The sequence below is a fragment of the Lepidochelys kempii genome, chromosome 10 (assembly GCF_965140265.1).
Source record: "Lepidochelys kempii isolate rLepKem1 chromosome 10, rLepKem1.hap2, whole genome shotgun sequence".
NCBI lineage: Eukaryota > Metazoa > Chordata > Testudines > Cheloniidae > Lepidochelys > Lepidochelys kempii.
Window position 1 is genome coordinate 84,544,470 of NC_133265.1, and position 24,124 is coordinate 84,568,593.

Below are 24,124 nucleotides of genomic sequence, written 5' to 3' on the forward strand. Positions count from 1 at the left end.
GGGGCGGGCCGTGGGACGGGGTTGCAGGGTGGCTGGCCGTGGGGCGGGGTTCCGGGGAGCGGGCAGGGGGCTGGGCTCTATGGGGCGGGCCGTGGGGCGGGGTTGCAGGGGGGCTGGTCATGGGGCGGGCGAGCCGTGGGGCGGGGTTCCGGGGAGCGGGCAGGGGGGCTGGGCTCTATGGGGCGGGCCGTGGGGCGGGGTTGTAGGGGGGCTGGCCATGGGGCGGGGTTCCGGGGAGCGGGCAGGGGGCTGGGCTCTATGGGGTGGGCCGTGGGGCGGGGTTGCAGGGGGGCTGAGCTCTATGGGGCGAGGTTCCGGGGAGCGGGCAGGGGGGCTGGGCTCTATGGGGCGGGCCGTGGGGCGGGGTTCCGGGGAGCGGGCAGGGGGCTGGGCTCTATGGGGCGGGCCGTGGGGCGGGCTTGCAGGGGGGCTGGCCATGGGGCGGGGTTCCGGGGAGCGGGCAGGGGGCTGGGCTCTATGGGGCGGGCCGCCCACGCTGAGCGCTCTCTGCCCCTAGGTCTGGCTGCCGCAGGAGGCCCCGCCACGGCGGGCGGCGGAAAGTTTTGCAGCCGACGGACGGAGCCGGAGCCGGAGCCGGAGCCGCCCGCTGCTGGCTGCGCTGCGCTGCCCGGGAGCGGAGCCCGCCCGCCCGCCATGGGGCTCGGCCTCTCGCTCTCCCTGCTGGCCCCGGCGCTCTGGGCCCTGCTGCTGCTCTCGGCCTCCGAGGAGACGGTGCCGCGGGTCAGCCTGCACTACGGTGAGTGCGGGGGGCGGCCCCGGAGCCCGGCCCGGCCGGTGTCTCCTGCTGGGAGCTCGCCCGGCGCCGCTGGCAGGAGAACCCGCTGGAGCTGTGGGTCGTGTGGGGCCGGCAGGAGGGAGGAGGACCGGAGCGGGGGGGAGCCCCATAGGAGGTTTCTTGGGGCACTAAAGGCGCTGAGACTTGGGGGCCGGGGCAGAGATCACAGCCGACAGGCCCCCGCCGTGTGTCCCATGCCCATCAGCAGGCAGGAGGGCAGGACCATGCACGCCCCCCTAGCCGGTGTTTTGTGGGCTCGCCAAGGGCAGAGACTTTCGCACCAGCTGCCGCACATGCAGGCAGCGCTGCCCACGTGTTGTCACAGATGTGCGCGTTTGCATGAATGATGCCTCTCCATAGCGCCTTCCATCCGCAGGCACTTGGCAAACGTCTGGCCCCAGGGACGTGTTTCCCCCGGCAGTGGAGGGGAAGCAGAAGCCCAGAGGTGGGCAGGGACTCCCCAGAGCTCCCCCAGGGAGCCAGTAGGAGAACCAGGACTGGGAGCCGGGTCTCCTGGGTCTGGGCTCTGGAGCCTGGGTAGGCGTACGCTCACTTCCACGCCAGAGGCTGCTGCCCGGCTGTGTCGTGCTGTGCCAGTCAGGGCAGCGGGATGGGACCTGCTGCCTGCCTGCAGCTGAGGCCTGAATGAGCAGAGCTGGGAGCTCCAGGTGTGTGGGGGGGGAGGGCTGTCTCTGGCCTCAAAGACCCCATTGACTGCACCGTGTGGCCCAGGCCCAGAGCACTGGGAAGGAGGATGGGCAGGGCTGGGCTGGGACATGGGGATTTGTGTGGAATTGCTCCCAGTGGTGGGAACGTGGGAGCCAGGGAGATCAGAGAAACGCCTTCCCCACCCTGTGGTGTGTGATGTACGAGTCTGGTCTGGCCCAGGGCCCTAGGCCTGGCTCCTCTGGAGTGGCTGGGCTGGCAGTGGGATTGGGCTGAGGCTGCTTTCGTGGCTGTCCGCTCTACCCGTTAGCCCTGTGCTACCAGCGGTGCCCTTCGGGCCCTCGTCCCGCCCGGCTGGCGGAGTGTCCCTGGGAGGCTCAGCACAGGAGACGGGCGCCTGCTGAGGGATCTGCCCCTGCCCCGGTGGCAGCATACAGAGCATCATGCCAATCGCACCCACCTCACTGGCTCCCTTGCGTGGGCCTGGGTTACAGCAGCTTTTGGGAGTGGCTCCTGACTGCTGCTTCTAGGCCCCTCCACTGGCTCCAGGGGCAGGGGATGTGAGGGCAGGGAACAGCTTGGTTAGGGCCTGTGCACACTGGCTGGCCCCATTCTCTGGGCTGGGTTGTGGGAGCTGCAGGGTTGCAGCCCATGTGTCCTGCTGGTGGCCGATTCCCGGGGCCCAGCTCACCCCGCCAGCCTTCATTGGCCACAGCAGGAAAGTTATACACTGTAGAGACAGACCTGACCACTGATCCCGCTTGCCTGGGTCCTGCCTCCCCCTGTGGCCAGTACCTGTTGCACATGGGGAGGTGATGCTGTCAGGGGGGATCCCTCCTCACCCTGCTACCCTGGGCTGGGCCTGCAGCTTTAGAGTTCTCTGTGGACTGCGACTGTTGCTCCAGGACGTACAATTCTCTGGGACGTTCTAACCTGCCCTGCACTTGGCTCTGAGCTGAGCATGGGGACTCTTCCCTCAGTGTGGGACTGAGCGGAGTCTCAGGGGATGTCTTCCCTGCACAGTTCCCCACAGGGAGGGAGGTGTCCGGGCTCTGACATTGCCCTGAGGAGTACAGGGCTGAGCCCCTGTTGGTGCTCCAGAGAGGGAGGAATTAGGAGGTGAGGTGGTTGGGGTAGGTCAGCTGGAGGACTAAGGGGCTGGGCTTGGGGGCTGGGTGGCTGCACAGTGACGTATTTGAACTTCCCCCGTGAGGGGGCCTTCAGGGACTCCTCTGTGTAGTTTGGGCCCAGATGTCGGCGGGTTGACCCCCACTCCTTAGCTGGATAGGATTGTCCTGTCTGGCGTTTGTTGCTGATCTTAGAAAGCACCTTTCACCGGCGCTGAACTCTCTGTCGGGCTGGGAACCCAGGGCCACCCAGGGACAGTGACTAGCCCAGCTTCCCCAGCCAGGCTGGGGAGAACCTGAGAGAGCGGAGGGGGCCTGGGCTTGTGAAGGGCCTGCTTGTCCCCCCACAGGGCTGCTTGTGCTGGGGCCAGAGCCACGGTGATGTGTGTAGCACTTGCCAGCGTCCCTGTGACCTCCCCCAGGGGCCAGTGGGATGGTGCTCTGTTCTGCAACTCCGTGGTGCAATCCTGCAGCCTACGTTCTCCCTGGTGTTGAAATGCCTTGTGACACCTCTGCTAGGTGCTGAGGCTGCAAAACACCAGTGCCCTGCCTACCCCACAAGCCAGAGCATGCCTCCGAATGGTTCCTGCGTGGCAGCGTGCCAGCAGAGGGGGTGCAGCCTGGGCAGGCCCACGGTACATGCTGGCCCGTGCAGTAGGGCCAGGCAGTGGGTGTAAGTGATGGACACAGCGAAGGAAGGGGGAAGCAAGGAGAGAGCCGCTCGCAGGCAGTCAGAGCCGGGGGAGCTCCCCTGTCAGGCGGGCGAAGAGGCAGAACTGTCCCCAGCGAGGGGGTTCCAGGTAGCAGATGCTGCAGAGCAGGCTTCTGCACCCAGCATGGGGGGGCTGCCTGAAAGCCCCCAGGCCAGGCTGGAGAAGCTGGGGTGGGGGAAAGGCAGGATCTGTGTGTTTGGCTGGAGCGGGTCCAGGGAGGGGTGAATAGAGAGGGTAGCTTTGAACTGGGTCCTGGAATGGTGGGGGAGGGGAGGTGCTGGCACTTCCCTGCAAATGAGAAAGCAGGTCGCTGGGGAGGGAAGGGGTTTGCTTTCCGCTCCGCTGGGTCCCATCCTGCCTTGTTGCTGGGAGCAGAGGCTCCTCCCTAGTGCGTCCTTGCCAGGGCAGGCCATTAGTTTGCTGGGCCAGGGTGTTGCACAGGGATCCCGTCCCATGGGCAAGGCTCTGGCACGTCCGTCCTCTGTATATCATGCCCCTGCTCTCAGGCTGCGCTGTGGTGTGTCTGCCCTGGAATTGGCCTGCCAGGGCTAGGGGGAGCAGCCTGGTGGTCTGTCCTATGTGCTGATCTCTCGGGACCCTGCGTGGTTCGTGCTGGGGGCCCTGGCAGAGCTCAGCCCTGCTGGAGTTGGGGAGGGGCCAGTGCCCTGCCCTGCTCCCAGCTGCTGGGTGAGGTCGGAGCACAGGAAGCCTGTTTGCCCAGTGATCAGGGACCAGCCTAGGGCTTGGGCAGCCTGGGTTTCAATCTGTGCTCTGAGATCGGTCCTGGTACTGCAGGGATAACAGCCCTGCCCACCCCAGCAGGACGTGTGACAGTGGAACCGTTACCGATCGCAGGGTGCTCAGGGCTGTGGTGATGGGGGCGGGTGAGCAGCCAGAGCGAGGCACTGGGGACCTGCTGCAGGGAGAGCACTGCAGGGACCCACGTGCATGGGGATGGCTCCCTGCCACCCAGCGGGGTCAGACTCTGCAGCCTTTGGCAGGAGTCTGTTCCCAGTAACGCCCCAGCCTGCCATCTTGGTTTCCCTCCCGCTCTGCTGCGACCAGACCAGCAACCCATGGGTGCTCGCAGGGGACTGCTCGGCCCAGCGCTGCCATGGGGAGGTGCTGGTGGGGGGGGCTCCCCATGGGTCCTCGCTGGCAGCTCAGACTGGATGCCATTTGCTCTGGCAGGGTGAATGCAGCAAGTTCTTACTGGCCATGTGCTATCTGGGGCTTGGTGCTCAGGGGCAGGTGCAGTGTCTGTTGTACATGGTAGCATTGAGATGCCGTGATCAGGATTGGGCCTGTGGTGCTGGGTGGGACAGCTAGAGCTCTGTGTATGCCCCATCCTGCCTGTGATGTGCCAGGTCAGTTCTCTGGCTTGTGCTGGGCTCAGCCCTGCCTCCAATCCCTGCCCCAGGTGGACCCATCCTGGCCTCACATGCCCACACTGGTTTATGGGCCCTGTCTCTGTACAGCTCCACTCCAGTCTGTGGGTGTGGGGAGGCTGCTCAGATGGATAGCACAGAGCCTGGCCCCTGCAGGCTCCTGCCCTGAGAGGGGGCAGCCTGGCCCCTCACCCCAGAAGAGCAGGGGCCTGCCCTGTCCACCATGACAGCAGGGAAGAGGGTCCATCCTGAGCGCAACCCACTGGAGTGTGCGGGCGGGGCAGGGCAGGGCGAGTTGCTCTCATTCACCTCCAGCAGGTTTGCCTGGAAGCAGCAGGTCCTGTCCTAACACATCCTGTTGGCTGCAGCGCAGGCTCCATGCCAGGCTGCTCCAGGAAGAGCTGCCTCCATGGCCAGGGCAGGAATACCTGCCCCTCCTGCTAGGGGCCTGGCTGGGGCAGGCTCAGAGGTTGTACTTGGGGCCCTGTGCTGCTCGAGTGCACCATCCCCTGCTCTGCTCCCAGCCGGCTCAGGGCATCTTGTCTAGGGGGCCCCGAGTAGCATCGGGACTTCCCTGAAAGCCTGGCAGCTGTTGGGCACGGGGGCAACAGAGGCAGGACCCCTGGAGCTGGGCTGGGATCCAGGTCTGTGCCTGGCTCCTGCGTGGGCATCAGAGCTCCCTGTCTCTCCTGCTAGCACAGAGAGGGCCCTGCCTGGGGGCTGCAACGGAGCAGCTGCTCCTGGGGCTCTTCACGTGAAGTGCCCAAAGGAGCCTGGCTGTGGGCAGGGCTGGCTGGGAGGCGGGGGTCCTTCTCCACCACAGTCACTGCTAGCTGGCCCAGTCTGTTCCTTGTGGCTGCTGGGAGCTTGGGTCCACAGCAATTGTGGCTCGTTCCTTCCCAGGCGGGTAGAGTCATAATGATAGGACTGGCCTGGGCGGGTCATCGGCCCCTTCCCCCAGCTCCCAGACAGATGGGACAGGGTCACTAACCTTCCCGGTGCACAGAGACACAGGAAGGCAGTGGCAGAGCCAGGAAAGGAACCCAGGAGTCCTGATCGCCAGTTCCCCCTGCTCTGGTTGCCAGCCAGCGGGCAGGTGCGGGGGTGGGGGGGGTCCAGCAGGGAGCTGCAGGCAGGCAGCCATCGCTCTCCCAGCCCTGCAGGCTCATGCCAGCTGATTTTGTCCTGCCTGGGTGGCTAGACCCCTGTGAGGGGGATCTGGGATGGGAACTTGCAGGAGGAGTTGTCATCAGTAGCCTTGTGTTGAGCTGGGAGACAGCCAGGCCCCTCTCCCTGCAGTGCAGGGCAGGGTTGAGAGCTGCTGCCCTGGGCAGGTAGGAGGCTGGGGCAGTGAGTCAGAAGGCTTCTCGCTGGGAAAAGGAAGCACTTCCGGGGCCGGTTTCCTGCTCACTCACAGGGCAGGTAACTGCAACTGCTCGGCAGTGAGTCAGCCCTGCAGGAGCCCAGAGTCCCATCCTGAAGTGCCCTTTGGGAGCAGCCTCCCGGCAGGGGGCACAATCTGCCAGGGGCTCAGCCCCTCGGTGCTTGGCTCCAGCCAGCACTTCCGTTCCATGCCCCGTTCTGTCTGCTCTCGGCTTCCCCCCTGGAATCTCCCAGGCCTCTGCCCAAAGGAGACATTGCCTGGGGTGAAAGAGCAAGAACCCCACTCTGCCTGTTCTCCGAACCTGTCCGTGCTGCTCCCTCCTGCAGTGCTGTCCACTGAGACAGGAGACGGTGTGCCTGGGAGTTCTGGACAGATGGGCTCTGAGCATCAGGAGTGCAGGGTTGGAGTCTGAGAGCGTGGCCTGAGGTCTTCCCCCACCTCCAACAGTGTGCGGTGGGGGCAGGTCAGGGCTGAGGGCAGCAGTGGGCCAGGCAAGCTCCTTAAGGCTTGTCTCTTTCATGGTGAAATCCCCCTAGGTCCTGCAAGGTCTGTGTACTGTGGTGTCATGGAGTCCCTGGGTGGTGCTCTGGAACTGCTCCCTACGAAGCCAGTCAGGACTCTGGGGAAGTCTCCTCTCTGGGAGCAGACTGTCTGCAGGGCACACAGCTCACACAGCTTCCCCCTTCCTGGGTCTAACCTTGGAGCATTCAGCCTCCTCTGCCCCTCCGTGCGCTTCCCACAGCGAGTCCGCCCAGGCGGGCTCCTGGGGAAGCCAGAGGGTCCTGCCCCCCAACTCCGCAGTCAGACGTGACTCTCAGCCAGCCAGGAAAACAGAAGGTTTATTAGACCACAGGAACATGGTCTAACACAGAGCTTGTAGGTGCAGAGAACAGGACCCCTCAGCGGGGTCCATTTTGCGGGGCAGTGAGCCAGACAACCCCATCAGCACTTCACTCCATGTCCCCAGCCAGCCTCAAACTGAAACTCTCTCCAGCCCCTCCTCCTCTGGGCTTTGTCCCTTTCCCGGGCCAGGAGGTCTCTGGATTCCTTTGTTCTCCAACCCTTTAGCTCTCACCTTGCAGGGGGGAAGGGCCCAGGCCATCAGTTGCCAGGAAACAGGGTGTTGGCCATTCTCTGTGTCCAGACCCCTGCACACACCTGCCCTCTAGGGCTCTGCAAGGATCATACACCCTTATCCCACCCCCTAGATACTTAAGAACTGCATAGGGGAAACTGAGGCACCCCCACACTATTCAGAGGAAACATTAAGAACAGTTCCGCTTCGTCACATTTCTCCTCCTTTCGAGGCCGAACTGAGCGGGGTCACTTTAGCTGATAACCTGGGGAAGTTTGAAGCCACCAACGTTCTCATGGATGCCCCAGCATCTCTCCCATTCCTTGGTGGGAGTTACACCAGGCCCTTCCAGTTTCACGCCCTCCCTTAGGTCGGGGGTGGTCGACAGCACTTGCATACCACATATGGGAAGGTTTATGTGGCCTGTGCCCTTTTGCCACCCCAAAACCCCTGGGGGTCAAACTGGGATCGGGTCTTCTCCCAGCGCTCCAGTCTGGAGGGCTGCAATTCGGGCTCTCTTGGTTAAGAGCCCCCATCTTGACCTGGGCCACATGCTGTTCACTTACAGAACTAGCATGGAGACAGTCCTTTCTCAACAAGCTTGTCTCCCCAACAAGTTGGCCAAACACAGCCACTTGGTTATAGGACTGTTTAACTTTCTTAACAGCTTTCACTTCATCTGAGACCTTCTCAAAGCTATCCACACTGCATCCTTCAACAGGAAAGTCAGTGGATCCATTCACAACAGAAGATTTCTGGCTGTTAGGAACTGAAACTTTCTTGATAAAGTTTCAGAGTAGCAGCCGTGTTAGTCTGTATTCGCAAAAAGAAAAGGAGGACTTGAGGCACCTTAGAGATGCATCCAATGAAGTGAGCTGTAGCTCACGAAAGCTCATGCTCAAATAAATTTGTTAGTCTCTAAGGTGCCACAAGTACTCCCTTTCTTTTCTTGATTAAATCACTTTCACACCCTTCAGTTGCAGTAAAACTTCTTGCAAAGACTCCATGAGGATTCCTTTCCCTAGGGCTTTTCTATGCAACAATTCACCCTTCACAGAAATTCTGCCCTTACCCTCTTCACCTAGGGCTTGCTCTAGAGAAACAGGTTTCAGAGTAATAGCCATGTTAGTCTGTATTCGCAAAAAGAAAGGGAGTTAGTCTCTAAGGTGCCACAAATACTCCTTTTCTTTCTAGAGAAACACTTTCCTGAACAACAACAGACTCTTTCTGGGTCTCACTTACATCCAGAATCACCTCTGGCCCATCCGGCAGATTCCTACCCAATCCCCTTTCAGGCAAACTGACAGACTTCCTAGATAAAAGGGTCAGAAGCATTCTCCTTCCCTTTGCCACACACAAGTTCAGGAATCTTTTCCTTCTTGCTACAGGTTTCCACACCCTCAGTAGGTAACACAATCAAATCACCTTTCTGCTCTCCTTGTGCCCTGGCTAGGATCTCACCCTGATTAGACACAGTTACTACACCCTTTCCCAACCACACACTAGCAACAGGCAAAATACAAGCACCAGAATTGTCTGGTCTCTGGGATTTTGCATAGACACGAACTGTGACCTAGTTACAGGGCCATTCTCCTGAGCAGATGCAAACTTAGGACCATTCCCTTCTTGGGCTTTAGCTGAATCCAGAACCAACTCTGAGACAACTGCACTATTCTCAGCTATCACAGGCTGAAAGGCCCCTTCTGTCAGCTCCACAGACAAAGAAGAGCCGGACACACTTTCTCCTTTCCCAGACACACCGCTTGGGCACAGCACACAAGGCTGGTCACAGACAACTGCTTGGAGATCAGGGTAGCTCCCTCCACAGGCAAGTCAATACCCCTGACAGACACAGACACGTTTCCTTCCCTGTCGCACTTCTCCACCCAGCTAACAGGTAAGGTCCAGGAACACTCATCTCCCACTCTCCTCGCCTTCCCACCCTGCTGACTGGACACAGCCATCAGCTCACAAGGCTGCCTAGGCTTATCCAGACTTTCCTTACCAAGCACCTTGCCACTCCCCACAGATCCCGTGCCCTGCCTGTGTCTCCCCCCACTCAGCTGGGGTCTCAGCTCCCACTGTGCTCAGCGCTGCCCTTGCTGTCCCAGTGGGGTAGGCAGCGAGCTCGCTGCTTTCCTCACTGCATCAGAGTCAGCCTGAGCCCCCTCTCCGGTGTGCAAGGGGGCAGGGAGCATCTCTCTGTCCCACCCAGCCCCAGGGGTCTGGTTACAAGCAGGCAGGTATCCTGAGCCTAGCTGCTCCTCCCTGCTGCCAGCCAGGTCATCTGCATTTTCACTGACCATTTCCCTCTCTGCTGATTGGTTCTCTGGATTCAAATTCAAACCCTTGGCAGTTACAGGAGCAGGGCCTGGATCCTGTCCCAAAGAGACACAGTCGCCCCACAACAGGGTCTCGCAGCTGGTATCCTGGAGAACCCCAATGACCAGCCAGCCCAACCCCTCCTGGGTCTGCACAGGGATCTTGGACATAGGGAGGGCAAGGGGCTTCGTCCCTCACCCAGCCCCTCAGCATCTGAGGCTGCATCACCCAGGGCCTGACACCAGTTCTCTCTGTCCCAGGATCTCGCCACCCCAGGAATGTCTCCCCATTGACCATCACCTTCCGCTCCCACTGGGGGTCTGAGGGGCCTGGCCCCAGGAAACTCCACACAGACATATAGGTTGGGGTCAGGAGTGGGAGCCTGTCCACCTCCCCACCCATCTGGCTGACTGAGTCTATGGCCTTGGGACCCAGCAAGGGAGCTAGACACCGGGGCTTTTCCGCAGGGTCCTCCTGGTTCAAATCTCCATTAAGAACAGTCCCGCTTCGTCACAGCAATTTAGTCTCGAGGTTCCCTGCGGAACTGGCCTCCCGGGGTCTATCCCCACTCACCCCGGGGAGGTCCCCTAGGCCTCTCCGCTCCCCCACTGCCAGTTCATGCTGCTGCTGCTTCTGCAGCTCTTTCTCGGGCTCTCGCTGTCTCTCACAGTCCTCTTGCTCTCTCGGACTCAGCTCCAATCCCGTCCGTCTCCGATCCCCCGATGGGGAACCCGATCGTGAAGACCCCCGTCAGGTCGGGGACAGGAGTCTTGGGGATGCCTGGCTACTACTCCAGCTGCTCCCAGATCCTGCTATAGCCCCATTTGGGGTCAGGAATCTGTTCCTTAGAGCGCTCATCCTCCTCCAGCTGCACGGTTAACTCTGCTTTGGTGAACTTTCCAATGCCCAACCCTTTCTTCCTGCACAGGGTTACAATGTCCTTCTTAAGGAGACAGTGACAGGCCCTCACTCCACTCTTCCCAAGTTGTTGTGGACTCAAAGGCCTGTGTGCTCTCAGCTCCCCACGGTTTCCAGGGAGAACCCCTAGTGTGCCAGCCCTTCTCGAGGTCACCACCTCTTTGCCAGGGTCGAGCTGCAGACTCCTCCACCCCTTGGACTGCTCACTGCAGTCCCCAGGGGGACCCCATTACTGCACAGTCCTTCTCGCTGGTCACACACTCCCAGAGGTTAACCACCCCCCGAAACCGCTCCTCTCTGAGCCTTCAGCACACCTGGTCCTCGTCAAATCCCCTTTGTTTTACTGCTCCCCAGTCACTTACTGCAGGAAGCGCCATCCACGGGGTGCAGTACATCCCATCGCTGCCACCAGTTGTCACGGAGTCCCTGGGCGATGCTCTGGAATTGCTCCCTATGAAGCCAGTCAGGACTCTGGGGAAGTCTCCTCTCTGTGAACAGACTGACTTCAGGACACTCAGCTCACACAGCTTCCACCTTCCTGGGTCTGAGCTTGCAGCATTCAGCATCCTCTGCCCCTCCGTGTGCTTCCTACCGCAAGTCTGCCCAGGCGGGCTCCTGGGGAAGCCAGAGGGTCCTGCACCCCAACTTTACAATCAGACATGACTCTCAGTCAGCCAATAAAACAGAGGTTTATTTTTGTATAGATGACAGAAACATGGTATAACGCAGAGCTTGTAGGTGCAGAGAACAGGACCCCTCAGCTGGGTCCATTTTGGGGGGCAGTGAGCCAGACAACCCCATCTGCACTTCACTCCATGTTCCCAGCCAGTCCCAAACTGAAAACTCCCTCCAGCCCCTCCTCCTCTGGGCTTTGTCCCTTTCCCGCGCCAGGAGGTCACCTGGTTCCTTTGTTCTCCAACCCTTTAGCTCTCACCTTGCAGGGGGGAAGGGCCAGGCCATCAGTTGCCAGGAAACAGGGTGTCGGCCATTCTCTTGTGCAGTGGGTGACTTTCACCGTGGGGGGAGCAGGGGTACCGCCTGCATGGGACAGGCCCTGTGGGAGCAGGTACTGGGGGTCCACGGTATGCAAGGGGCGATTGGTTCCTGTCGGTGAGGCCCTAGGGAACGTGGAACACTGCCCAGGAAGCTGTGCTCACCCCATGAGCATTGCGTTTACTGTGGTACCGGCAGCTTCTCACAGGGCAGCAGAATATTGTACGGGTGCTCTACAACCAGAGCATGGCACAGGGTGTCTCTGGGCCTGGCACTCCTCTCCCACCAGCTTGGCTCCGTGGTGCTGCTCCTGATTCACCCCAGAACTGGACCGGGGCTGGGGGGGCCTGGACCCAGAATTTGTAAAGTTATTTTTCTCCCCACTGAGTTAGTGGCCAGTGATGGAGTCGCTTTGGCTTCTGCTTCTGTCGGGAGATTTCTCCCCTCTGCTGTGAATTGTCAGCCTGGCCTGGCTGGGCATTGCCAGCTGGGGCACAGGGCTGGCTGTGGGGCAGCTCTGGGGCTGAGGCAGGCAGTTAACTGCAGGGTGGGGTGAGCCCATGGTTTTCCCCCGGGGCTCTGCTGCGCACGGTGCTCCGCACATCACTGGCTGCCAGGGAGTCCGTGTCGGGCCCCCAGGGGAGCGGGGTCCCCAGCAGCCTGCTGAGCTGTGTCCTCGCTGCTGCCCTGCAGCTGCACCTGGGCGCCGAGTCCCGCTGGGCTCCCTCCTTGCCGGGCGTCGCTCCGCCTCACCCACCCTGGGCAGCCCGTCAGCCTGCAGCAGCGCACATGGCTGGGGCCTGGGGCTGGAGCCTTCGCAGTTCTGTGGAGGAAACAGACTCCAGCCCCTGAGCCGGGGGCTCTGCGGGGCGGGGGATCGACTTCTGGGCAGGGGGCAGCTCCCACCAGGCACTGCTCCATGCGGCTAGGCAGGCCAGAGCGTTGCAACCTGGGCCTGGCCATTCCCTGTCTCTGAGGCGGGCAGAGCAGACCCGCTGTGAATCTCAGCACAGCACTTTGTGTGGTTTGAGCACCCCGCCTGTCCCCGGATTCTGGCAGTCAGCTGGGGGCCTGGGGGTAGTGGGCTGGGAATCGTTCACGCCTGGCGGGGCGCTGGGGGGCGGTTAGTGAGCTGGGAATTGTTCACGCCTGGCTGGGCGCAGTTGGGGGGGGCAGTGGTTAGTGAGCTGGGAATTGTTCACGCCTGGCTGGGCACAGCTGGGGGGGGTTAGTGAGCTGGGAATTGTTCACGCCTGGCTAGGCACTGCGGGGGGCGTTAGTGAGCTGGGAATTGTTCACGCCTGGCTGGGCGCTGGGGGGGGCAGGTTAGTGAGCTGGGAACTGTTCACAACTGGCTTGGCACAGCGGGGGGGGCGGTTAGTGAGCTGGGAATCGTTCACGCCTGGCTGGGCAGTGGGGGGGGTTAGTGAGCTGGGAATTGTTCACGCCTGGCTGGGCGCTGGGGGGGGCAGGTTAGTGAGCTGGGAATTGTTCACGCCTGGCTGGGCGCTGGGGGGGGCAGGTTAGTGAGCTGGGAATTGTTCACACCTAGCTGGGCACAGCTGGGGTGGGGGCAGTGGTTAGTGAGCTGGGAATTGTTCACACCTGGCTGGGCACTGCGGGGGGGGGGGGGGTTAGTGAGCTGGGAATTGTTCATCCCTGGCTGGGCACAGCGGGGGGGGGTGGTTAGTGAGCCGGGAATTGTTCACGCCTGGGTCGGCACAGCTGGGGGGGGGGCAGTGGTTAGTGAGCTGGGAATTGTTCACACCTGGCTGGGCACAGCTGGGGGGGTTAGAGAGCTGGGAATTGTTCACACCTGGCTAGGCACTGCGGGGGGCGTTAGTGAGCTGGGAATTGTTCACGCCTGGCTGGGCGCTGGGGGGGGGGCAGGTTAGTGAGCTGGGAACTGTTCACAACTGGCTTGGCACAGCGGGGGGGGCGGTTAGTGAGCTGGGAATTGTTCATCCCTGGCTGGGCACAGCGGGGGGTGGTGGTTAGTGAGCCGGGAATTGTTCACGCCTGGCTCGGCACAGCTGGGGGGGGCAGTGGTTAGTGAGCTGGGAATTGTTCACACCTGGCTGGGCACAGCTGGGGGGGTTAGAGAGCTGGGAATTGTTCACACCTGGCTGGGCACAGCTGAGGGCGGTTAGTGAGCTGGGAATTGTTCACGCCTGGCTGGGCACAGCGGGGGGGCGGGTTAGTGAGCTGGGAATTGTTCATCCCTGGCTGGGCACAACGGGGGGGCTGGTGGTTAGTGAGCTGGGAATTGTTCACGCCTGGCTGGGCACAGCGGGGGGGGGGGTTAGTGAGCTGGGAATTGTTCACGCCTAGCTGGGCACAGCTGGGGGGGTAGTGGTTCGTGAGCTGGGAATTGTTCACGCCTGGCTGGGCGCTGGGGGGGGCGGGTTAGTGAGCTGGGAGTTGTTCACACCTGGCTGGGCACTGGCAGGGGGTTAGTGAGCCGGGAATTGTTCACGCCTGGCTGGGCACAGCTGGGGGGGGCAGTGGATAGTGAGGTGGGAATAGTTCACGCCTGGCTGGGCACAGCTGGGGTGGGTTAGTGAGCTGGGAATGGTTCACGCCTGGCTGGGCACTGCGGGGGGGCGGGGTTAGTGAGCTGGGGATTGTTCACACCTGGCCGGGCACTGGTGGGGGGTTAGTGAGCCAGGAATTGTTCACGCCTGGCTGGGCACAGCGGGGGGGGGGCAGTGGTTAGTGAGCTGGGAATTGTTCACGCCTGGCTGGGCACAGCTGGGGGGGGTTAGTGAGTTGGGAATAGTTCACGCCTGGCTGGGCACAGCAGGGTGTGTTAGTGAGCTGGGAATGGTTCACGCCTGGCTGGGCACTGCGGGGGGGGGGTTAGTGAGCTGGGAATTGTTCACACCTGGCCGGGCACTGGTGGGGGGGTTAGTGAGCCGGGAATTGTTCACGCCTGGGTCGGCACAGCTGGGGGGGGGGGCAGTGGTTAGTGAGCTGGGAATTGTTCACACCTGGCTGGGCACTGCGGGGGGCGTTAGTGAGCTGGGAATTGTTCACGCCTGGCTGGGCGCTGGGGGGGGGGCAGGTTAGTGAGCTGGGAACTGTTCACAACTGGCTTGGCACAGCGGGGGGGCGGTTAGTGAGCTGGGAATTGTTCATCCCTGGCTGGGCACAGCGGGGGGTGGTGGTTAGTGAGCCGGGAATTGTTCACGCCTGGCTCGGCACAGCTGGGGGGGGCAGTGGTTAGTGAGCTGGGAATTGTTCACACCTGGCTGGGCACAGCTGGGGGGGTTAGAGAGCTGGGAATTGTTCACACCTGGCTGGGCACAGCTGAGGGCGGTTAGTGAGCTGGGAATTGTTCACGCCTGGCTGGGCACAGCGGGGGGGCGGGTTAGTGAGCTGGGAATTGTTCATCCCTGGCTGGGCACAACGGGGGGGCTGGTGGTTAGTGAGCTGGGAATTGTTCACGCCTGGCTGGGCACAGCGGGGGGGGGGGGTTAGTGAGCTGGGAATTGTTCACGCCTAGCTGGGCACAGCTGGGGGGGTAGTGGTTCGTGAGCTGGGAATTGTTCACGCCTGGCTGGGCGCTGGGGGGGGCGGGTTAGTGAGCTGGGAGTTGTTCACACCTGGCTGGGCACTGGCAGGGGGTTAGTGAGCCGGGAATTGTTCACGCCTGGCTGGGCACAGCTGGGGGGGGCAGTGGATAGTGAGGTGGGAATAGTTCACGCCTGGCTGGGCACAGCTGGGGTGGGTTAGTGAGCTGGGAATGGTTCACGCCTGGCTGGGCACTGCGGGGGGGCGGGGTTAGTGAGCTGGGGATTGTTCACACCTGGCCGGGCACTGGTGGGGGGTTAGTGAGCCAGGAATTGTTCACGCCTGGCTGGGCACAGCGGGGGGGGGGCAGTGGTTAGTGAGCTGGGAATTGTTCACGCCTGGCTGGGCACAGCTGGGGGGGGTTAGTGAGTTGGGAATAGTTCACGCCTGGCTGGGCACAGCAGGGTGTGTTAGTGAGCTGGGAATGGTTCACGCCTGGCTGGGCACTGCGGGGGGGGGGTTAGTGAGCTGGGAATTGTTCACACCTGGCCGGGCACTGGTGGGGGGGTTAGTGAGCCAGGAATTGTTCACGCCTGGCTGGGCACAGCAGGGGCGGGGTCAGTGCGCTGGGAATTGTTCACGCCTTGCTGGGCACAGCGGGGCGGGGTTAGTGAACTGGGAATTGTTCACGCCTGGCTGGGCACAGCGGGGGGGGTGTTAGTGAGCCGGGAATTGTTCACGCCTGGCTGGGCACTGCGGGGGGGGGGGTTAGTGAGCTGGGAATTGTTCACGCCTGGCTGGGCACAGTTGGGGGGGCAGTGGTTAGTGAGCTGGGAATTGTTCACGCCTGGCTGGGCGCTGGGGGGGGGCAGGTTAGTGAGCTGGGAACTGTTCACAACTGGCTTGGCACAGCGGGGGGGCGGTTAGTGAGCTGGGAATCGTTCATGCCTGGCTGGGCGGTGGGGGGGGGTTAGTGATCTGGGAATTGTTCACGCCTGGCTGGGCACAGCTGGGGGAGTTAGTGAGCTGGGAATTGTTCACGCCTGGCTGGGCACAGCTGGGGGGGGTTAGTGAGCTGGGAATTGTTCACGCCTGGCTGGGCACTGCGGGGGGGGTTAGTGGGCTGGGAATTGTTCACGCCTGGCTGGGCACAGTTGGGGGGGGCAGTGGTTAGTGAGCTGGGAATTGTTCACGCCTGGCTGGGCACAGCGGGGGGGGTGTTAGTGAGCCGGGAATTGTTCACACCCGTCTGGGCACTGCGGGGCGGGTTAGTGAACTGGGAATTGTTCACACGTGGCTGGGCACGGGGGGGGTTAGTGAGCTGGGAATTGTTCACACCTGGCTGGGCACAGCTGGGGGCGGGGCAGTGGTTAGCGAGCTGGGAATTGTTCACGCCTGGCTGGGCACAGCTGGGGGGGGTTAGTGAGCTGGGAATTGTTCACGCCTGGCTGGGCACAGCTGGGGGGGGGCAGTGGTTAGCGAGCTGGGAATTGTTCACGCCTGGCTGAGCACTGGGCGCTCTCCGGCCGTGCTGAGCGACATAAGGAGGTCTCAGGGTGGCAGATAGAGAGAGCCCTTGGGCCGCCCTGAGCTGTGTTGGGCATTCAGAGGGCGGCAGGATGGGTGGGGGTGCAGAGGGCAGGCAGGTTGGTGGTTGTGTTCGTGCAGAGGCAGGAAGTGGGTGTGGCATTGTGTTGCCGAGGGGTGGTGGGTCGGTGGCTGGCGAGGGGGCACGTTGCAGTGACAGAGCTCTGTCTGTGTCAGCGCAGGGGGGCTTGTAGGGGCTCTGATAACTGGCTGCTGGGTGAGGCAGGGTCGGGGGCTATTTAGGGGGTGTCCCTTTGGGGGGGGAGGGGTGATGCCAGCGTACTGGGCTGAGCGCTGCCCTTGGATGGCTTCACCATGTGGAGGATGGTCTGGCTGGCCCATGGTGCTGCAAGCCCTGGGCAGAGGCTCCCCAGGCTTGGCACGGGGGTCATTGTTGGGGCACTGGGGCTGGGCCTTGTGGCATGGGGGCGCCGGGAGCTTCCCTGCGACAGCACCCAGGAGGCAAGGCCCGAGGACAGAGCCGTAGCATGTGGGCGACGTGGCCTGCCTGGTCCCCTGAGGGCTGCTGGGTCTAGGAGTCGTGGCCTGGGTGGGGAAGGCAGAGGGAGCTGTGCCCGGCGCCATGCTGCATGGGCGGTGGGTCATGGGGCAGGTGCCCTGGCAGCCCCAGAGCAGCACCTGTCTGCTCCCTGCTGCTGACCCTGTGCCAGGCCCCCTTGCTCCTACCCACCCACCCCACTCACTGTGGGAGGCTGGGGCAGCAAAAACGGCTGCTGGCAAGATGGAGCAGGGACATGGGAGGAAAGTCTCCCCCCTTCCACTCCACTGCCTCAGATTCCCTCCTCACAGCACTGCCCCCAGCTCCTCCCTGCTGCCGTAGGCACAGCTGTTCAGGGGCACCCCCTCCTCAGGAGGGGCAGAGGGGTGCTAGGGAGGCCAGCAGGGGTCAGGGCAGATGGTGAGAGCCCGGGCTGAAGCTCTGTGAGGAGTCCCCCAGCCTTCCCTGTGCACTGTCCCTGTTGTCCCAGAGCCAGAACCCCTCACACCGCTGTGGCCTTGGGCACATGCCCTGCCTAGGAACTTGCCTCTGCTTGGCCCAGGGGCTTGGCCCAGACTCTCCCCTGAGCCCTTCCCAGGCAGGAACTCACGGCAGGGGATTGCTGGGGCACTGGGACGTCTCAGCTCATGGCAGAAAGGCTGAGCCGGCACAGGGCCCCATTGGCGCAAAACCCTGGCTCTGCTTCCGCTTCTTGCAGCCGGCCTGGGTTCTCAGGGAGGGCTGTTATTTCCAAAGCCCACAGCCCCTCAGGGCACTCAGTCAGCACGGCGCCTGGCTACACAGGTGTCCCGGCATTGCACTGATCCTGCTGACAATCCACGCCCCACCCCTCAATGGGCTCCAGGGCAGTCAAGGGAGGAGGAAGAGACCTGTCACCCCCCACCCACATGGCCACAGCACCGCTTTCAGCTGTGCATCTAGAGCGGGAGAAGTCAAAGTTGGCTCTCCCTGGAGCCAGGCAGTCTCCTGGTCCCATGATCCATATGGGGAGCACATGTGGTTGCTGCTTCTCCCCGGGGCATGCAACACCCTGGATCTGGCAGCCAGCTCGGGCTGGGTCCATCCCACGTCCTCTCCAGATCCCCAGCTGGGCAGTCTAAATGGAGACCACCTGCTTTGCCTGAACCCCTGGGCCTGGAGTCCACTCGAGCAGTGCGGCTTGGTGCAGGGAGTGGATAGCTGTGCTATGGGGCTGGGTGGCCCCCAAGTCCAGAAGTGTAGCAAGAGCAGCTACCCTTGTATTCCGCCAAGGCAGTAGATCAGTGGGCCCAAATGGCAGGGGTCTGGCTGCCAGGTCTGATTCTCTGTAGGGAATGGAGTTAGGGAGCTGGGTCCTACCCCCCGCCCCCACCCCATGGGTTGCCACTGGACGGGCGCTCATAGGGGAGGAGGTTTCCATATGAAGAGCCGCTCTCCTGTCTGCAGGTGGGTTGGGGCCCACGGCTATGGCTAGGAATCCAGGCTGCCACAAATCTCCCAGGAGAATCCAGCACAGACCCAGGAGGGGCTGCCAGGTGCAGCCCCAGACTTCTCCCACACACTGACTTCCCTGGGCAAGGCCTGTGGAACTGGGCCCCAGGCTGGTGACCGATGAGCCAGCCATGCAGCTCCTGGGGGTCACACTCTCCAGGCACCCCAGGTCTCTGCCAGGTTGAAGGGCCTGCTTGGCAGCCAGGAGGTGGGTTTGAATTAATCGTCACAAGGCAAAGGAAGCCCCTGAAGCATGCCTGGGGGCAGCACATGGCAGAGACCAGCAGGCCAGGAACCACCAGAAAACACAAGGCAGTGACCTCTGGGGTGTCCCCCAGGCTCAACTGTGTGGCTTGGTGTGGCAAAGTGGGACTGTTCTTAATGCTTCCTCTGAATAGTGTGGGGGTGCCTCAGTTTCCCCTATGCAGTTCTTAAGTATCTAGGGGGTGGGGTAAGGGTGTATGATCATTGCAGAGCCCTAGAGGGCAGGTGTGTGCAGGGGTCTGGACACAGAGAATGGCCAACACCCTGTTTCCTGGCAACTGATGGTCTGACCCTTACCCTCTGCAAGGTGAGAGCTAAAGGGTTAGAGAACAAAGGAATCAGGTGACCTCCTGGCCCGGGATAGGGACAGAGCCCAGAGGAGGAGGGGCTGGAGAGAGTTTCAGTTTGGGGCTGGCTGGGGACATGGAGTGAAGTGCAGATGGGGTTGTCTTGCTCACTGCCCCCCAAAATGGACCCGGCTGAGGGATCCTGTTCTCTGCACCTACAAGCTCTGTGTTAGACCATGTTCCTGTCATCTAATAAACCTTCTGTGTTACTGGCTGGCTGAGAGTCACGTCTGCCTGCGGAGTTGGGGGGCAGGACCCTCTGGCTTCCCCAGGACCCCGCCTGGGCGGACTCGCTGGGGGAAGCGCACAGAGGGGCAGAGGAGGCTGAATGCTCCGAGGTCAGACCCAGGAAGGGGGAAGCCGTGTGAACTGTGTGTCCTGCAGACAGGCTGCTGCCAGAGAGGAGACTTCCCCGGAGTCCTGCCTGGCTTCGCAGGGAGCAGTTCCAGAGCATCGCCTGGGGACAGCCCGGGAGGGGAAAAAATCCAGTCAAACGGGAAACCAAGGCAAAGGGGTCTTCTTCCACCCAGAGGTCCTGTTACCGATCCACAGGTCCAGTGCTCTGGAACAGGCCTGGGAGACCCCCTCAGTGAGCCAGCCCCCCTGCGTCCGCATCTGCAGCAGCTCTCAGCAGGCGGTGGAGAAGCAGCCGGGTTTAGCTGCACACAGCACAGACAGGCCTGGGGTAGCACAGAGAACAGAGTTACAGCCTGGTCCCTCTTGGGCTGCCCTGAGTCCCAGTTCAGGAGACTCCAGCTTCCAGCAGGCCCCTGCCTGGCCCCTCTCGGTCCTTGTTCTTGTTCCCAGGTGAACCTGACTGGCTTCTTACGGAGCAGGGAGAGGTGTGTGTGCGTGGGCCATCCATGATCATTAGGTGCTAGGTACCAAATGTGCGGGCAATTGGAGTGGCCGTTACCGCAGACAGCTAGATCAGTCACACCTGGCTCTCTGCAGAGAATGAACAACCTGTTCCGGCTAGCTAGTTGATGCAGCATATAGAGGAAACTGAGGCACACACAATGTTCATACAGAATATTACAGAAAAGTCCCATTCTGTCAAAGGCCCTAGCCAGCTTCTTGTCACGAAATTGCCACAGGGTCCTTGTGAGCTCTCAGGGGCTCCAAGAACTGGGGGGAACCCAGGGCTGGGCTAGCAGGGGCTGCAGGTTGGGAATGATGGGCAGCAGCAGAGTTTGTAGGGTAAGTCCACATTTCGTGAGCACTAACGTACCCCTGCCATTTGTACCAGGAAGGAGGAGCCACCCCTGCTGGGAGAGCAGCGGGCAGTGCCCGCGTGCGGATTCTGGAGAGCTGGGGGCTGCCCAGTGCCACAGCTGGGGATCAGGCTGTGCCTTGGGGGTGCTGGGATGCCCAGGGGTGGGTCTGGCTCTCTGCCCCAGGCTCTAAGCATGGAGCCCTGGAGGCACTGATGGGCGTGTTGCTGGCTTTCCCCAGGCTCCTCTGAGAGACCCGTTTGGTGGTTTGAGAAGGACGGAGTCACCAACTACACAACACTGCTGCTGAGCCCGGATGGGGCAACCTTGTATGTGGGGGCGCGCGAGTTCCTCTTTGCCCTCAACACCAGCCACTTCCAGCCTGGCCCGCAGCACCAGCTCGTAAGTCGCCTGGCCTGGCCCACACGCGCAAGGCAGCAGCCGGGAGAGGGGCCCGCTGTTGCAGGGGTGACTGGACAGCAGCGAGGGCAGCTAGACCAGTCCCTGGGGCGGAAGGAGCCCACTGGCTGGCCCACGTAAGGGCGGGCAGGGGCAAGCACTGGGGATGGGCCTGGCGCAGGCCCCCGTGAGATTCCTTCCCTGGCGCTCCCAGCTTCTCTCCCGATCCCTGCAAGTGGCTGCCTGTTCTGGGAGCCGGCAGGACAGCAAGCTGGGGCTGATAAATTCAGCACAAAGCCAGGCCCTCTCGGAGGAGCAGGGTGCTGGCTTTCACGCACCCCACGCCCTGCTGGCTCACCGGGCCTGGGCGGAACGGGGTGTTTCCTTGTCGCTTCTGGGCTCGGAGCCTCAGGGGTGGCAGCTGCTCCCATGGCCAGTCAGCGTTTTCCAGCGTGGCCGGCAGTGGGATGCCCCGCGGCAGCTGTGGGCCTGTGGCCAGGGGAAGGGCCATGCCGGCTGCTAGCGGGGGGCACTACCAGGGAGGGCTCTCCTGATAACCATCCCCCTCGCCCACAGCTGCCCTGGAGCGCGGACAAGGAGAGGAAGAAGCAGTGTGCATTCAAGGGCAAGGACCCCCAGGTGAGTGCTGCCCAGGCCATCAGTGCACTGCCCCCCAGCTCCCCGGCCTGAGCCCTCTGGGGAACAGCGCACTGCCAGCCTGCCTGTGCCAAGAGACCATGGGGATGGGACAGCAGCCCCAGGACTGGGGAGACGGGCCCATTGCTGGGGAGAGGCCTTGAACTGAACGTGCTCAGTGGGGCAATGAAAGCCAGAATGGGGCCTGCAGCCAGCCCTTGTCATAGCGCTGTCTGGATGCCGGCCCCTAGGGGTGCTGTGGGGCAGAGGTCCTGTTACGGATCCACAGGTCCAGTGCTGTGGGGCAGAAGCTCAGCGGGGGCTGTCTGTCAGTGTTGGTCCCAGGGCAGCGCTAGGGGGTGCTGTGCTGTGGGGTGGGGGTGGGGACAGCAGGGGGCGCTCTCCAGGCAGTGTTTGCCCATTGCCCGAGGGTGGTGCTAGGGACTCTGTGGTGCAGGTGGGGGCAGTAGGGGGCGCTCTCCCCTGACAGCCAGTGCTGGCCCCGTTGCCCCAGGGTGGCACTAGGGGGCGCTGTGCTGCTGGCGGTGCTGTCTCTTGGGGAAGAGGTGAAACTGAGGCCCGGGCTCCTGGCCTGTCCCATGGGGGCCGGTGCTCATCCGGCCCTAGCCGCTCCGTCCGCGTCCCTAGATCCCGCTGGGCTCCCGGGGAGCCGGGGCTGCTCTTCCCTGCGGGGCCTGGAAGCCGGGTGCAGCAGGGCTGCGGAGGCTGACTCCTGTGGGCTGGCGGGGCCTGCGGGGGCTGTGTCTGGGGAGGAGCGAGCCCCGGGGCAGGGCAGACTGAGCAGGTGCCTCTCGCCTTCCCTGCAGAGGGACTGTCACAACTACATCAAGATCCTGCTGCAGCTGAACAGCACCCACCTATACGCCTGCGGGACCGGCGCCTTCAGCCCCGTGTGCACCTACCTCGTGAGTGCTGCGGAGGGCGCCCTGCCCCGCGGGGCCTCTCCGTGCAAGCTCTGCCCGGCCCCGCCCCAGCTCCGCTGCCCCACTCCGCCCCAGGGAGCACTGGCTTGCGGGGCTCTCCCTGCACCCGTGACTGGGCTGTGAGGCAGCACAAGTCCCTGTCTCTCCAGGGACAGTGCTCCCTATTCCCCCTCCCGCCCCGTGCCGGGCGACGCTCTGCTGCCCGAGAGAAGAGCTGAGCCAGCCTCAGGCCAGGAGCAGAGTTAGGGGTCAGCATGTGGGCCCCAGAGCCGATCCCTCCCCAGCATCCCTCCTGCACCCAGTTCTCCTTGGCGGGACTCCAGGCCCAGCTCTGAGCCTGGCAGGGCTGTGGTGAGGGCCCTGGGGTGTGATGGGGCAGCCGGAGGGACTTGGACGGACTCAGTAACTTGGCCAGTGACATACCCTGGGGGCATAAGGAAAGGGCAGGAGACACCCCACCTCCCTTCCCCTGGCTCCTGCCCTCCCCACGCCCCTGCCTGACTCTTCCCGCTCAGAGCATCGTCTCCTCTGCAGAACGTGCAGAACTTCAGCCAGGCGAGGGAGCTGCTGGAGGATGGGAAAGGCCGCTGCCCCTTCGACCCTGAATACAAATCCACGGCCATCATGGTCGGTAAGGAGGGGCTGGTACCTCCCCTGGGGTGGGGATAGGGGTGGGGGGAACGGCTGTGCACCCCGTGGTCCAGCCCGTGGGTGAGGAACAGCCAGCTAAGATGGAGATGGAGCCAGTGGGGTGATGCTGGCCCCCTGGCGGAGGGACGCATGGTGCCCACTCCCACAGCTGCCAGGCCGGGCCATAGGAGGTGCCTAGGCTCCTGGCTGATGCTGCTCTCTGTCCCCTCCTGGCCAGATCGATACGCACCTTTGGCTGGACGGCAGCTGTGGGATAGACCTGGCACAAAGCCGGCCCACACAGGAGCACCCACCTGGCGCAGCTGCCCCGAATGAGGGGAGATGGCAGCTGGATCTCCTCTGGACCCAGTGCCAGCAGTGGGGAGGGAGGAACTGGTCCCTCCTTATGCCCGTGGGTCTGTCTTTCCCCGGCAGATGGTGAGCTCTACGCTGGGACCGTCAGCGACTTCCAGGGCAAGGAGCCGACCATCTACCGGAGCCAGGAGAGCCGCATCTCCCTCAAGACCGAGAACTCCCTCCACTGGCTGCACGGTGCGGGGCTGCTGGGGCAGGGCGGGGCCTGATCCCAGGCCCACCCGGTCAGGGGCGAGCAACAGGCAGCCCAGACAAGCTCCAGGAGCACGAGGAGGTGTCAGCCAGGCCTGGCAGGGGCGGGATGGGCTTAGGCTGCTGGTCCCGGTCAGACTTTGCCTCTCACCTTGGGCTGCCCTCCTGTCCCCTCTCCTAGGCGAAGCAGGGCTGGCCTGGGTCACTGCTTGCCTGGGAGCCCCCCAAGGCAAGCTCGGTTTCATTCCTTGCCGTCGCTGCCACGCTCCTCCCCAGAGGAGGCTGCGTCTCAGCCGCAGCAACCAATTGCCCAGACTCCGGGATGCTTTGGGATCCCGGGGGGCTGGCACTGAGGGCTCTGTATTTGGGATGCAGACCCAGCCTTCGTAGGCTCAGCCTACCTGCGGGAGAGCCTGCCGCCTGGCAACTCTGAGGGGGACGATGACAAGGTGTACTTCTTCTTCAGCGAGACTGGCAAGGAGTTTGACTTCTTCGAGAACACCATCGTGTCGCGGATTGCCCGCGTGTGCAAGGTGAGCCGCATAGTGTCCTCGGGGGGCGGGGGTCGCGCGTACCTGCTGGGAAGGGCGGCCGTGGCGCGCATGCCAGGGAGGGTGCATGGTGGGGGTTTGTCACGTGCAAACTGATGCG

At 62.7% G+C, this 24,124-nt stretch overlaps 1 protein-coding gene across 4 annotated transcripts in view; it reads left to right on the top strand.

The window, feature by feature from the left end:
- The window catches only part of SEMA4B (semaphorin 4B), a 44,304-nt gene that overhangs the window by 14,664 nt on the left and 5,516 nt on the right, over positions 1–24,124 (top strand). For 2 of the 4 annotated variants that reach the window (XM_073304591.1, XM_073304590.1), the window contains exons 2-8: positions 518–757; positions 20,539–20,699; positions 21,273–21,335; positions 22,160–22,258; positions 22,811–22,907; positions 23,342–23,458; positions 23,849–24,006. In XM_073304591.1, coding sequence (XP_073160692.1) covers positions 655–757; positions 20,539–20,699; positions 21,273–21,335; positions 22,160–22,258; positions 22,811–22,907; positions 23,342–23,458; positions 23,849–24,006 — 798 coding nt within the window. In that variant the 5' untranslated portion in view covers positions 518–654. Of the gene's footprint in view, positions 1–468; positions 758–20,538; positions 20,700–21,272; positions 21,336–22,159; positions 22,259–22,810; positions 22,908–23,341; positions 23,459–23,848; positions 24,007–24,124 lie in introns of those variants that run through there. The other 2 variants (XM_073304588.1, XM_073304589.1) reach the window with 1 other exon arrangement.